Source organism: Nannobrachium achirus (genome assembly GCF_963921795.1).
Source record: "Nannobrachium achirus genome assembly, chromosome: 7".
NCBI lineage: Eukaryota > Metazoa > Chordata > Actinopteri > Myctophiformes > Myctophidae > Nannobrachium > Nannobrachium achirus.
In genome coordinates this window covers 61906703-61919859 of record NC_137816.1, presented here as the reverse complement: position 1 = coordinate 61919859, position 13157 = coordinate 61906703, and the positions used below count along the sequence as shown (strand labels likewise).

Below are 13157 nucleotides of genomic sequence, written 5' to 3'. Positions count from 1 at the left end.
ACTCCCTATCGCCAACCCCACTTAGGGTGTGGGCGCTGATGACGCGGAGGGAGGAACACGCCCCCAGCGCCCACAGCGTCCCCGTGCGGGAATCGAACCCAGGACCTTCTAGCTGTGAGGCGAAGCGCTAACCACTGTGCCACCGTGCCACAAACTGTTAAAAGATTTTGAGCTTGAAGATGGTTATTTTCACTTACCATACCAAGACGTATAACTGGGTATAATATGTAGTAAAGAACCATCCCCCGCCCAGACAAATAGGGATGCAGAATAACAGCATAAAAACCGTGTACATTGGTCATACATAATTAATCACACATAATTAGTCATACATCAGTCACAGTGCTTGCAGGTGCTGTCTGCTGTGTGCGTGGTTCCTCTTTCTAAATGTTAACCATATGGGTGCACTGTGCAACAACAGGCTTGTAGAAATATCTATTTGTATATATCTCGTTGGGTTTGTGTACGCTTACATTGTGTGTGCGTCAGTGTTCATTTTGACAGATATTTTTGTTTTAGTCATGTTTTAGTAATCTGAAATGTTTTAGTTTTTGGTCTAGTTTTAGTAGACCAAATATAATTTGATTTTAGTCGAAAAGGATATTGCTTTTAGATCTGCTATTTTCAGAGCATAACACCCTAGTCCAACCAAACATAAAACGACTTGACTTTTAGTTCTACTGGATCTCTTCTCCACTATTAGTCCCTCCCTGACATTTTAGTCTATTTCTTTTATTTGTTGACGAAATATATTTAGTCAATATATTTAGTGTTAGTTTTAGTTGCGTAGTTTTCATTTAGTTTTTATTCCGTTTTCATCAGTGAAAAAAGGTAGTCGAACATTTTTGTCATAGTTTTAGTCAATGAGATGAACACTGGTGTGCATATGTTTTGATGGGTTTTTTGAGCGGTGGTCACACTGTCTTCTAAGCTTGAGTGTGTGTGTGTGTGTGTGTGTGTGTGTGTGTGTAGGTTTGTTTGTTACTATGTGTGTGGGTATGTAGCCTGAGCATGAGCTGCAATACCGCTGGTGACCGAGTGGCGCTGTTGCGTCTCACACACACACACACACACACACACACACACACACACACACACACACACACACACACACACACACACACACACACACACACACACACACACACACACACACACACACACACACACACACACACACACACACACACACACCGCGCGCACCACTGCTCACTTCAAACTTGGTTTGGTTTTGGAGGATGGCAGGTAGGGGGTTAAAATGACTCACCCTTCATCTTAATGTGAAACTCTCCCATCTGGCTTTCTATTTCAGTCTCCAGTGAACACATGTGCTGGAAGAGAGACAGAGAGAGACAGAGAGAGAGAGAGAGAGAGAGATGCAAAACGTTAATACGAATAACAAATGTCTGGGCAGAACATCGCAAAACGCAGATGCTTTTTCATAATACTAACACATCCCCCAGATTGACGTCTCCGTTGGGTGGAAACCGCATTATGTCCAAAACTGTTACTTTTTAGGGTTCAAATCAAAAACAGCAAAAGTAGCAGATACGCAAAAAAACGTGTTGCTTCACGCCGCGTTTCGAGCCCATCCAGAGACTGTACAGTACCTTGGTATATTCCCTATAGTTTATACATTGATAATAATGTGACAGTACCTCTGTGTATTCCCTATAGTTTATACATTGATAATAATGTTACAACCAGAGACAGTACCTCTGTATATTCCCTATAGTTTATACATTGATAATAATGTTACAACTAGAGACAGTACCTCTGTATATTCCCTATAGTTTATACATTGATAATAATGTTACGACCAGTGACAGTACCTTGGTATTATGGTATATTCCCTATAGTTTATACATTGATACTAATGTTACAGCCAGTAACATTACCTCTGTGTATTCCCTATAGCCCTTGTTGGCTTCGCTCAGGCTCTCGCGTGCCTCCCTGCTCCCGGTGGCCGTGTTAAACGCCGCCACCATCTTGCTGGCTCCGTCACGGAGCCGCCGCTGTATGCAGTATGCGTCGTACAGCTCCTCCACCTGCGTACAACACATGTTACATGTTTTATGTATGTTTTATGTGTGCAGTATGCGTCGTACAGCTCCTCCACCTGCGTACAACACACATGTTACATGTTTTATGTATGTTTTATGTGTGCAGTATGCGTCGCACAGCTCCTCCACCTGCGTACAACACATGTTACATGTTTTATGTATGTTTTATGTATGCAGTATGCGTCGTACAGCTCCTCCACCTGCGTACAACACATGTTACATGTTTTATGTATGTTTTATGTATGCAGTATGCGTCGTACAGCTCCTCCACCTGCGTACAACACATGTTACATGTTTTATGTGTGCAGTATGCGTCGTACAGTTCCTCCACCTGGTGACAGGACAACGTTACAAGGTTTAGCACCGTCTGTGGTCATGGGAAGCTATAAAGCAGTGGTTCTCAGACTGTTTCCATGTCAAGGACCCCCCCAAAATGATGTGTGTTTGGCTGAGGACCCCCCACAGCCAATTACATATATGGGGTCCTCAACTTGATAGATAGCAGTTCAGTGACCAGGGGCAGAAAGATGTATCTCTCTTCAAAGATTTGAACAAATCTTTTTCAAAAATAGATCTACAAGCTGAGAGTGCAGCATGAAGTGATGTGCTATGTATTTCTGCTATTTTGAATAGCCAAAGTATAAAATATAGTTAAAGTGGTTCAAATGATTGAGAAACTATATTTATTAATTTAGCTGTGGACCCCCTGGTACCCCACTTTGAGAACCAATGCTTTAAAGCAGACCACTTTAGAACTGTATATATACACACCTTGCTGAGGTGGAATTCCAGGCGACGCATGAACCTCTCTATGGCTTTCACTTGCTGAAAGAAAAGACCACAAAGAAATTCCATAAAACAGACTGCAAACCATTGAGTGACCTCTAGACCTACTGTACAGCACATACACATATAAATAGAGCTGATACCTTTAAACACATTTTAAATCAGAGGCTTTTTCAAATAATTTGAGAAAGAATGATGCCATTTGTCCCAAAGCGACTGCAAAAGATTGCTGCTATTTGTTTCAAAAAGCTGTATACCCTGTATATAACATGTATATAACATGTATATAACATGTATATAACATGTATATAACATGTATATAACGACGAAATGTGACATAGCTCTGTTTACACAACGCTGTACCCCCTCCAACTGTATATACTGTATGTTCCCCTTTTCAACCGTTTTTATTATATTTTGATACTTGCTTTGGCAATGTAAACCTGTGTTTTCTCATGCCAATAAAGCTCCTTTGAATTGAATTGAATTGAATTCCAGATACACAGCCATACATTTGTGCTCCCGAAAGGACCTTTTCATTTGTCCAGCAATCATTTCGGGCCCCGTTGCGGCCAGAAGGTCGTCCGTAGTGAAGCTCTTGGGAAAGTGGAAATATTTTACTACACACACGTTCTCTGTAAGTTTCAAACGGATATGAAACCAGAGGACAATAACTCAAGTTGCAGGAATTTATTATCAGGTGAGTTAAACACACAGCACCAAAACGTTTTAATTATTGTTGTGTCGTTCGTGAGTGATTCGTTCAAAAGAACTAGTCCATTGCCGTGAGCGCGAACAAACTTGTACACTTCATTAAACTGTTCCGTTCATGCTTTTGTTCATACCCCCCCCTTCCCCTCCCCCCATAGCATCCGGAACGCAGGAGGAGAGGGCGGGTTGTAATAGAAACGCTCCCACGATAGTGTTTTTCACGGGGCGGTAGTGCAACTGAGCGGTGAACGGATCATTTGAACGGATCATTGCCGTGAACATTCAAAAAATCACACCCGTGTGAAGTGGAGCTGTGTGTGTGTGTGTGTGTGTGTGTGTGTGTGTGTGTGTGTGTGTGTGTGTGGATCATGTGTACCGATTTTTGTGACATTTGAAGAAAATATGTAGGAAAAGGAGCAAAAAGTGTGTTTTGGAGAAAATTCAAGATGGCGGAAAATCTATCATGGCGCAAATGGGCGTGGCCTATATGGGGAGATGCGTCATGACCCAAGGAATCCAGGGAAAAAATATTTTTAATTTTCCGACCTACGGTTCAAGAGTTACAGGCCAAAACGTAAAGTGGGGTGTTATGGCGCCACCATGCGGCCAAATGACACAATTATTTTTTATTTAATCCTTGAAATCATTATGAACCTCCTCTCCAAGTCTTGAAACTCTAGCCCCTATGGTTTGCGAGAGACAAATAATTGAATGTGAGTTTTTGCGATTCCCATTATAAGTCAATGGGGAAAATTAATTCACTAATAAATTAATATCAATTAAACTATAGAACCTTTCTCTTAGAAAAGTAATAGCCCACGATTCCCGAGTAAGCCGTTCGATTTGACATATGGCGCGAGTGTGTGGTGGCAAAACTGTGGGACTAGTGGCGTGCCGAAGTTTAGGAAGTTCAGGCTACATACAGACAGACAGACAGACAGACCCACACGGCCACGTATAGGGAGCCTGTGCTTCACACAGCTCCAAAAATCATTCCTTCACTGAATGAACAGTTTTGCCCACCTGTCTGCTACCTGGGAGGGCATGGGAGCTGTGTATCTGAAATACATTATTAAATGTATGTAATATCACAGTCATTCTAGGGCTTGGTGAAAACTGTAGGAACATCCCATTTGTGTCTCCAACCTGATCTTCAGGAATGACTGTTCAGACTGTTAGATAACATTTGTGTATTCAGACCTCTGCGTTGCTTGTTGTGGTAACGATGTAATGATATAGGCATGAGTGTCGGTCACCAAAAATAAGCAGATAATCTCACAACAACATCTAATTACCACGTGTTCTGAACTTGTAGATCTGCTACTTGTAAATCAGGTTTGGTGTCTTGAGTGTCCAGACTGAGACACATCTTCATGAACCTGATATGAACTGCATTTTTAATCTACCTTGGAATGTGGTTCACATTTGATTCCCAAATATCACAAGGGGGGGTTTTGTGTATGCGTGCGTGGGTCTTATTTTTGGTTCAGACTTGATAAAAACCAATGGGATTCCAATCTGGACAGAGCAGGAAGGGGATTGGGCTGCCTGTCAGCGGGAACATGAAGCATATTTATTTCACAAAGGTAAGAGTAACAGACTCACCTTATCCAGCTCGTACAAGGACCCCTACGGAGAAACACAATGAAATAAAACTGTTAACATCACAAAGAGACTGAATGCAGTGAAACTGATGGTACAGAATGACTCATATATGGGCATAAAAAGTATGTCATGTGACATCACTTCCTGTACAGACAGTCAGACAGACAGCCATTGACTCCGGCCTAACAATGGCTACTGTCTATGACGGTAGTCCCATATGACATGATGGACTGGACTATCTCCATATATAGTGTTCTCCACATCTCCATGTTTAGGCCCTATCGCTCACACCCTAGGTGGGGTTGGCGATAGGGCCTTTCTGTGTGGAGTTCTCCCCGTGTCTCCTAGGGTTGATACCCTCACAAAAACATGAACAAACTCCCCCCAGAATGACAACAACTAGAATCGTCAGAGAAACGCTGTGGTTGGCCAGATGGTCAAGAATTGGCGCGACCTCGCCCGTCGCATGTCACCCTGAGGTCGCATTCCACCCTCAGGTGTCTTACTAGTACTGGTGCGACTGGTTCCGCGGTCATCTCTAGCTAAACACAGAATGCTGTTCCTGAGTCTCACTCAAAGTATCCACCCTGGACAGGACAACGCTCCACACCTCCCTAGACCAGTGGACCACAGACTCACTCTCCATTTGCCACCGCAGTCAGACTAGAGATGTACCGATGAAAGAAATGTCCTTCCCGAAAACCGATAGCCATAACTTCGATACGGAGTACCAACCAATCCGATATGTGTGTGTGATAAAAAATAAATAAATCTAAGACAGCGGGGTCCGGCTTTAGGTACCCTAAAGCCGACGTTGCATTCTTAAGACAATGGACCAATCCCCAATCACATACACACCCATTGTAACTGTTACAATGGGTGTGTATGTGATTGGGGATTGGTCCATTGTAGGCTTTAGGTACCCTAAAGTCGGCCATACCAACCCTGACAAAAAAGGTAAGTAATTTCGGTATTTTAAAACACAATGCCGGACAGCGGACGCCAGAGCTGTTCACCTATTAGGGATGTCACTAACGGTTAATTTAGTAATCGGTTAGCCGTAAGCATTAACCAGTTAATTAACGGTTTTTAATTATTTATTTTATTTTAAAATTTTCAACCTTTTTTTGCTGCGCTGTTGAGATGAGGGTGCAAAATGTGCTGCTCGTCCCAAAACATGATCGCCCCCCGCCCTGGGATCAAATCCATCAAGTACTCCTAACCATAAAACACTGGGGGCGAGTGTGTTTTGGGGCGATCGTTCCGGTTACCTCAGCAGCGTTCTCTCTCTTCTCGTCGTGCTGTCGTTTGGCGACAGGGCACAGTGTATTCTAGTTGGAGAAATCACCTCACGGAAAGACTAATATAGTACCTTGGCATAATAATAGCTTTGGCTATCATCTTGGAGTTGGCTGTCAAATCATCTTTTCTGCACGTGCAGCACAACTTCGGCAAAGTTTCGTTTCACGGTTAGCTCTGGTCCATAGCGTTAGACCAGAGCTTGTTTCACGGTTAAGTCTGCCACTGCTCTCTGACCGGGTGTCACGCATTAATTTGATTTGACAACACTGATGTTGACGACGAGGGATGCGCAGAATTTGATTAACAAGCGAGCAGCGAGCTTTGGTTTCACAAAAGCAAGGCAAGGAGGAGGAGGAATAGAAAACACAGCAGCGCGCGACACCAACCCAGCAGTCTGTTTAACAAAATCACATCCCCATAGTCAAACACCAGTATCCAAGACCAGGACAATGCGATCATATTTTTATGAAAATTTACTGTGTAACCATTAAGCATAACCGGTTAATTCTTAACGATCAGCTAACCGATTAACCGCCGACACCCCTATCACCTATCTGAGATAATTATGATTTTCTGTAAGACTGGACACATGTTCTATTGCTAGTTTGACCACTTCAAATACTCTTAAATCTTATTAAAAAATCAAACCTCGGTTCGAAGTGGAGCGGTGAATCTGAGCAGCTATACCGTGTGTGTGTGTGTGTGTGTGTGTGTGTGTGTGTGTGTGTGTGTGTGTCTAGTCTGCACAATAGTGCCATAGAAGCTGTGTGAGTGTGTGCCTGCACAACAGCGCCCCTCCTTTAACTTGTGTGTTGTGTGTGGCCACTCAAGGTATTGCCAGGCTACAGACATACCCAGCCAGCCAGCCACATAGCCAGCCACCCACAGACATACCTGTCTATTGGGAGCGCTTTCACCGCTCCAAAAACACACCCAGTGTGAAGTGAGTTATGAGTTAATTTCATTAAGCGTGTGAACAACAAACTTTGGACAAACGGACAAAGCCAGATGTTGGAGCTTAGCTCCTTTAAGGGGCAATGCTCAAAAATAATGAATAACCGAAAATAGGCTATCTAGTATCTACAAGCTTACAACAGGTCGCACTAGACTATGTTCGGTGCATGACATGCGTACACAGAAGACATGCTGGCTTCTATGGAATCCAAATGACTGAAATCAGTCAACTTTAAAATCCACGTGTTTCTTGACTAGAGTTGGGTTCATGCTTACTGCTTATTGGCTCCGGATAAGAGCAAATAGGAGTGTAAAGCTCTTACCAGACGTCCATTCCTCTTGTTCTCTCTGATCTGCTGGCCCAGACTCTCTAGCTCCATCTGGTGGACCTGCAGGTGTGACCTGGGAACGGAACAACATCCACATGGTTTCACTTGCAGCCGCACAAAAGAGCCATTTCCTCTCCATTGTGTGACGTTCAGTCTGCCACCGTGGACAACAAAGCGTCTCAAATGTGTCTATTCACTGTTAGGCCCATACAGTTCAACCACTTCAAAACCTGGCGTCCCTGTTTTGTCCCATGTCATTACAGCTGAATTCCTTTCCAAAATGATTTCAACAGATTTTAAAAAGAAAATAGAACATCTACAATCTCTTGTAGATCAAAGCTGGTAGCTTGTAGATCATTACATTATTAAACATTCTAAACCAGGGGAATCATTTTGGTGGTGCACGCCACGGCACCGGAGGTTCTGCTCATGGGTTCCGGACGCCTGATGATGTAAAAGGGGGTATGCTGTGGATGTTTTGTTTGTTTTTGTTTTTAGCTATTGGGAGCGGTCGCGCACACATGCACTCGCTCGTGCATGTGAGCCGGTTGAAATAACCTCTTTAGGCCTATTTATTAACCCACAATAAACTGTATATCAAATTGTTATTCTTTATTTACTTGCATAATGGGTAAACTTTAGTCATAATTGTGCATTTACCTCACAGCCACCTCTGTAATGTAATTAGTTCATGTACTGTTATGGAACTCTTTTGACTGCTTCAGACAGAACTCACACCTAATGGATGGACCATTTATATGCATCATCAACCAGGGCGGTCATTGCTGTTTTAATGCAAGCTGTGATACTGAGCGTCGATCGGCAGGTTTTGTTAGTAAACAACACATGGTTCATGTGCGGGCGTGTGTGCAGCTTCAAAGGTAGTGGAGCGCTCCACATAGCTCACCCCTGGGTGTAATGTTATTACCGCTCCGACCGGATCAGAAACCCGAAAATGTTATTGATGGCAGGCTAGGTGACTACTAGCTAGGGGTAGGCGATATAGAAAAATACAATATCACGATATTTTCCGAAGCTGTAGCACGATATAAGATTTTATCACGATTCTTTTTCACGTTGGTTTTTATGGTTATTTTCCAAGTTACTTGAAAAAACTAGACTATCTGGGTTCCTTTTGGGAGGTCTAAATTGAACTTTACAAGTATGTAACTCTGACAGTATACAAATGAAACCAAATGGACCCGTAAGGGTCCATTTGTTAAGTGGAGACCTTGACATTTTGAGAACTGATGATTTTGACCAAAATGCAGGTTTAAATTGAATTCTGCAATGAATCTCTGTATTAACGATTATACAGGATTTTTTACAAGGCTCCCTCATTGTATCACGATATATACGATACCTCTGAAAAGGCATATTGTGAAGACATTGTATCGTCTCAACGATAATTATCACCATATCGCCCACCCCTACTACTAGCTAGATCTCCTTCTCTTTACCTGTTCTGTCCTGTGTTTCAGAACTGCTGTAATACCTTGGTAAAGTGAACGTGACCTCCGCAGGGATCAGTAAAAGGTCCGTCCTCCAGAGCTTGACAGACAGGCACATATTAAATTTTTTCGGGACGCACGTTTTTATGTGTGGCCAGTAAATATCCCCCTTTTTTTTCTTTTTGTTTCCACATAAAAAAAAAAAGATTGTTTCAAAATCTTTTATTCTAACTAGTGGCGTGACTAGCGAGACTAAATAATTGATTCGCATTATGCGGGGAACATAAACAATGCCACACCAAACGGAACACAATAGTTTTGTTTTGTCTTTTCTAAACCAGATCACACAGGCCAGGCTTTCCTCTGCGGAGGAAGGCCTGGTGACGCCAGGGCTTTTATGCCTTTATTGATAGGACAGTAGACCAACAGGAATTGGGGGGAGAGATGGGGAGTGACACGCGGGATCGAACCGGCGACACTGCCAGGCATCCATGCCTATGTGGCAATGGCATTGGTCAGAAATGTCATTGTTCCTACATCCCATTAGTCAGAATCTGGTGAATGTTAACCTGGTGATAATACTATACCTAAACCTAAACCTGGTGATAATGCTATACCTATGCCTAAACCTAACCCAAACCCTAACCTCAGTAAAACTATGCCTAAACCTAACCCTAATCAAATTGGGACTAATGAGATGTAGGACTAATGAGATGTAGGACTTATGGGCAGTCCCCATGCCTAAGTTGTATGAGCCTGGACCAGTAGGCCAGCGGGCAAACTGTTTAATGTCAAGAACCCCTAGAGAAATAATGGTTAAAGGGACTCACTGCAGGCCCCTCCTCAGGGCAGAGTAGACCTCATCCAGACGCTCAGGCTGGGGCGTCTTGGTGGGATGAGGGCTTTTAGTCGAACCCGTGAACATCCTGCTTCCTTCAGAAGGCACTTCCTTCCTGTCTGATCATACAGTGCTGAACGAGAGAGAGAGAGAGAGAGAGAGAGAGAGAGAGAGAGAGAGAGAGAGACGCTCAAACCACAAGAATCCTAGCGTCTGTCCACATTTTGGGCATCATGTCACAATAGGCTAAACATTCTGCAAAAATAACTTCACAGTCACAGCAACCACGTTGTGAGGTTGTAGAGAGGCTATTTTCAGCAGAGATTTGATGTACACGGGTGTAACAAAAAAAGAAAAGTCAATGGGAGTACAAAGGTTAAGTGGATAATGTTTTGACCTACTATTGCAAAGTTGCAATGCTACCAACGTAGGCCTATATCCTTAATAATTATACATACACTTCTTGTATGTTGTTTGGTTTCAATTCACACTTGCTTTGGCAACGTAAACGTTATGTTTAGCGTGACGATAAAGCCCCTTTGAATTGAAATGTGTAGAGAGAGAGAGAGAGAGAGAGAGAGAGAGAGAGAGAGAGAGTGACTGTGTGTGGACTATCAGTCCTTCCCCACCATTTTTGGGGAAAACTGGGTTTGAAAGGGGTGGGGGGATGGGATAAGTAAGCTATGACAGAGATGATAACACCTTCACGTAGAGGCACACTGAACTTCAAAAGGACAGTAAGCTTCAGGAGGAGGAGGCAGAGAGACATAAACAACAGGAAAAACAGAGGGGTGGAGAGAGAGAGAGAGAGAGAGAGAGAGATCACCACCCACCTGTTGAATGGAGGACTCTCTCACTGTTGTTGCATGTTGTTTGGAGGGCTGAGGCTGGCACCGCGGCTCCAACAGGCCTTTAATGACATGTCCTGCAATATGACATCAGAGATAGGCTGCGATGATGATGATGTCAGCCTGAGCCGATGTGATTTCAAATTTAAAAATTTCCTGACATTGCAAATATGTCTTCATATTATATTGCCTTAATTGTTCCTGTACATTTCTCATGTACAGAGGCATCCACCAAAAGTGTTAGGAGACGTTGAATAAAACTTAAGCTGAACTATTATTTTATTTTCATAACACCCTCATAATGCAATTCTCACACTCTGTAATGACATCAGCGGTGCTCGAATCAAGCTGCAAGTGAGTTTGTGACAGTTTCATATGTGACTGGGCTCGTTAGATCAGGGTACTGCGTTCAGACTGACACATCTTTGAAATCAGATCTGAAACCACCTCTGGATGTGGCTCAAGTCACATTTGGAAAAAGTCTGATTCCATGTGACCTGTCTGCATTTAGACTCATTTAAACAAATCGGATTCCACTCTAGATGTGGCAGAAATCTGATTCAGGCTGGATTTGGCTGCCAATGTAAATCTGGCCTTGGGTTCCTTTAGGGAGGTCAAAATTTACCCTTGTGGCCGATGCATACTCCACTTTTAGAGCAGAGTTTAAATCGGTTTGGTTCGGGGTGTCACAACATCTCGGCAGCACAGTACCCACGATCGCGAATGACGTCATATTGTAGTTTGGACAGAGCCCCCCACAAGTATGTAACTCTGACAGTATGCAAATGTCACCAAATGGACCCTTATGGTTCCATTTTGGTTTCATTTGACAGATCCCTTACAAGTATGTAACTCTGACAGTATACAAATGGAACCAAATGGACACTTCAGCTTATGGGTCCATTTGGTTCCATTTGTATACTGTCAAGAGTTAAGGGGAGACCTTGAAATGTAACACTGGATCTTCACTAATGATCAGCAGAATAATAAATTCTAATTACAATTCAAATCAATAGAGAGAGAGAGAGAAAATGGTGGGTGAAACAGAAGGGAAAAGCTGGCTCTGTTTGTCTCCACCTCCTCCTCCTTGTTGGCCACATGGTTTAGCCGAGTGTCAGTCAACCAACCACGCTGACCACCGCTCTGGTGGAGTCTACAGGGGGAGGGAGGGAGGGAACGCATTCTGCTTTCGCTTCCTTTCCTCTCCCTTCTTCTTCCTTCCCCTATTTCTCCAGCACCCCCCCTCCCTCCCTCCCTCCTCCACATCCACAGGACAGGAAGTCTCATGGCTGACTCTACACAGGAAATTCTACAGAGAGAGAGAGAGAGAGAGAGAGAGCTTGGCCAGAGAATACAAAAGCCAATCGCTCGGTGTGCGCGCGCACGTGTGTGTGTGTGTGTGTGTGTGTGTGTGTGTGTGTGTGTGTGTGTGTGTGTGTGTGTGTGTGTCTGTGTAAAATCACTGCTCCCTTGTCTGCTAAACCATTCCATATAGAGTCTGAAGCGCTGCTGAAGCGCTCTGGAGAAGAGGAAGCGCTATCCGCCTGTACCATGGTGACATGTGCAGTGTGTCCGACGTTTATTTCCAAGAGACAGAAGAGTAAATGCTAGGATTTACACTCGGGGTTGTGCGCCAGTGATGTTGTTGCGTAAAGGAAACAGCAGATCGACAAGCTCACAGCACGTCCAGTGTTCGTGGGCTTGTCCCATCCGCTGTTTCCGGTGCGCGGACAGTCAAGTCAGTCAGTCGGTGCTGGCGACACAACTCCCGGTATGAATCAGGCGTGAGTGTCGTGGCGTTCTTCAGGAGCAAAAGGGTCATGACTGAGTTAAGCTAGAGACAAGAAGGATTACTGATACTCAAGGCTAAATCGGTCAAGCAAGAGCCAAACCCACCGTAATGCACAGAATCCATGAATGGAGCTAAAACCCACTGCAAGGAGTACAACTTTATACTGGCATCTAATCGCCACCCAACAGTACAGGCCTTGCATAAACTGGCCTGAAATGTTATGAAGTCTGTTCTTGTCGCTCACTGTGTATATACTGTAGAAGAAACATGTGTTTTCTATATTAATGCAGACCCAGAATATACACAGACCACCAATATATACCAGAAGATCGATATGACCCAATCTATAAACCACATCAACAAAATTGTTCCTATTATGGGCATAATGGCTGACAAAAACAGATTTGGTGTCGAGGGTAAAAAGGAGGTCCAACTGAGGTATATGGTTTAAAGCCTCAATTATATTTAGTTGCACACT

General features: G+C 43.5%; 1 protein-coding gene across 1 annotated transcript in view; it reads right to left on the bottom strand.

The window, feature by feature from the left end:
- Positions 1-13157, bottom strand: part of LOC308288887 (rho family-interacting cell polarization regulator 1-like) — a 32838-nt gene that overhangs the window by 15826 nt on the left and 3855 nt on the right. Inside the window, exons 2-8 of the mRNA XM_080730361.1 lie at positions 10873-10964; positions 10032-10172; positions 7745-7823; positions 5166-5189; positions 2835-2888; positions 1899-2048; positions 1268-1331 (exon numbers count right to left, since the gene is read on the bottom strand). Of these exons, the coding sequence (XP_080586487.1) occupies positions 1268-1331; positions 1899-2048; positions 2835-2888; positions 5166-5189; positions 7745-7823; positions 10032-10126 (466 nt within the window). The 5' untranslated portion in view covers positions 10127-10172; positions 10873-10964. The remainder of the gene's footprint in view (positions 1-1267; positions 1332-1898; positions 2049-2834; positions 2889-5165; positions 5190-7744; positions 7824-10031; positions 10173-10872; positions 10965-13157) is intronic.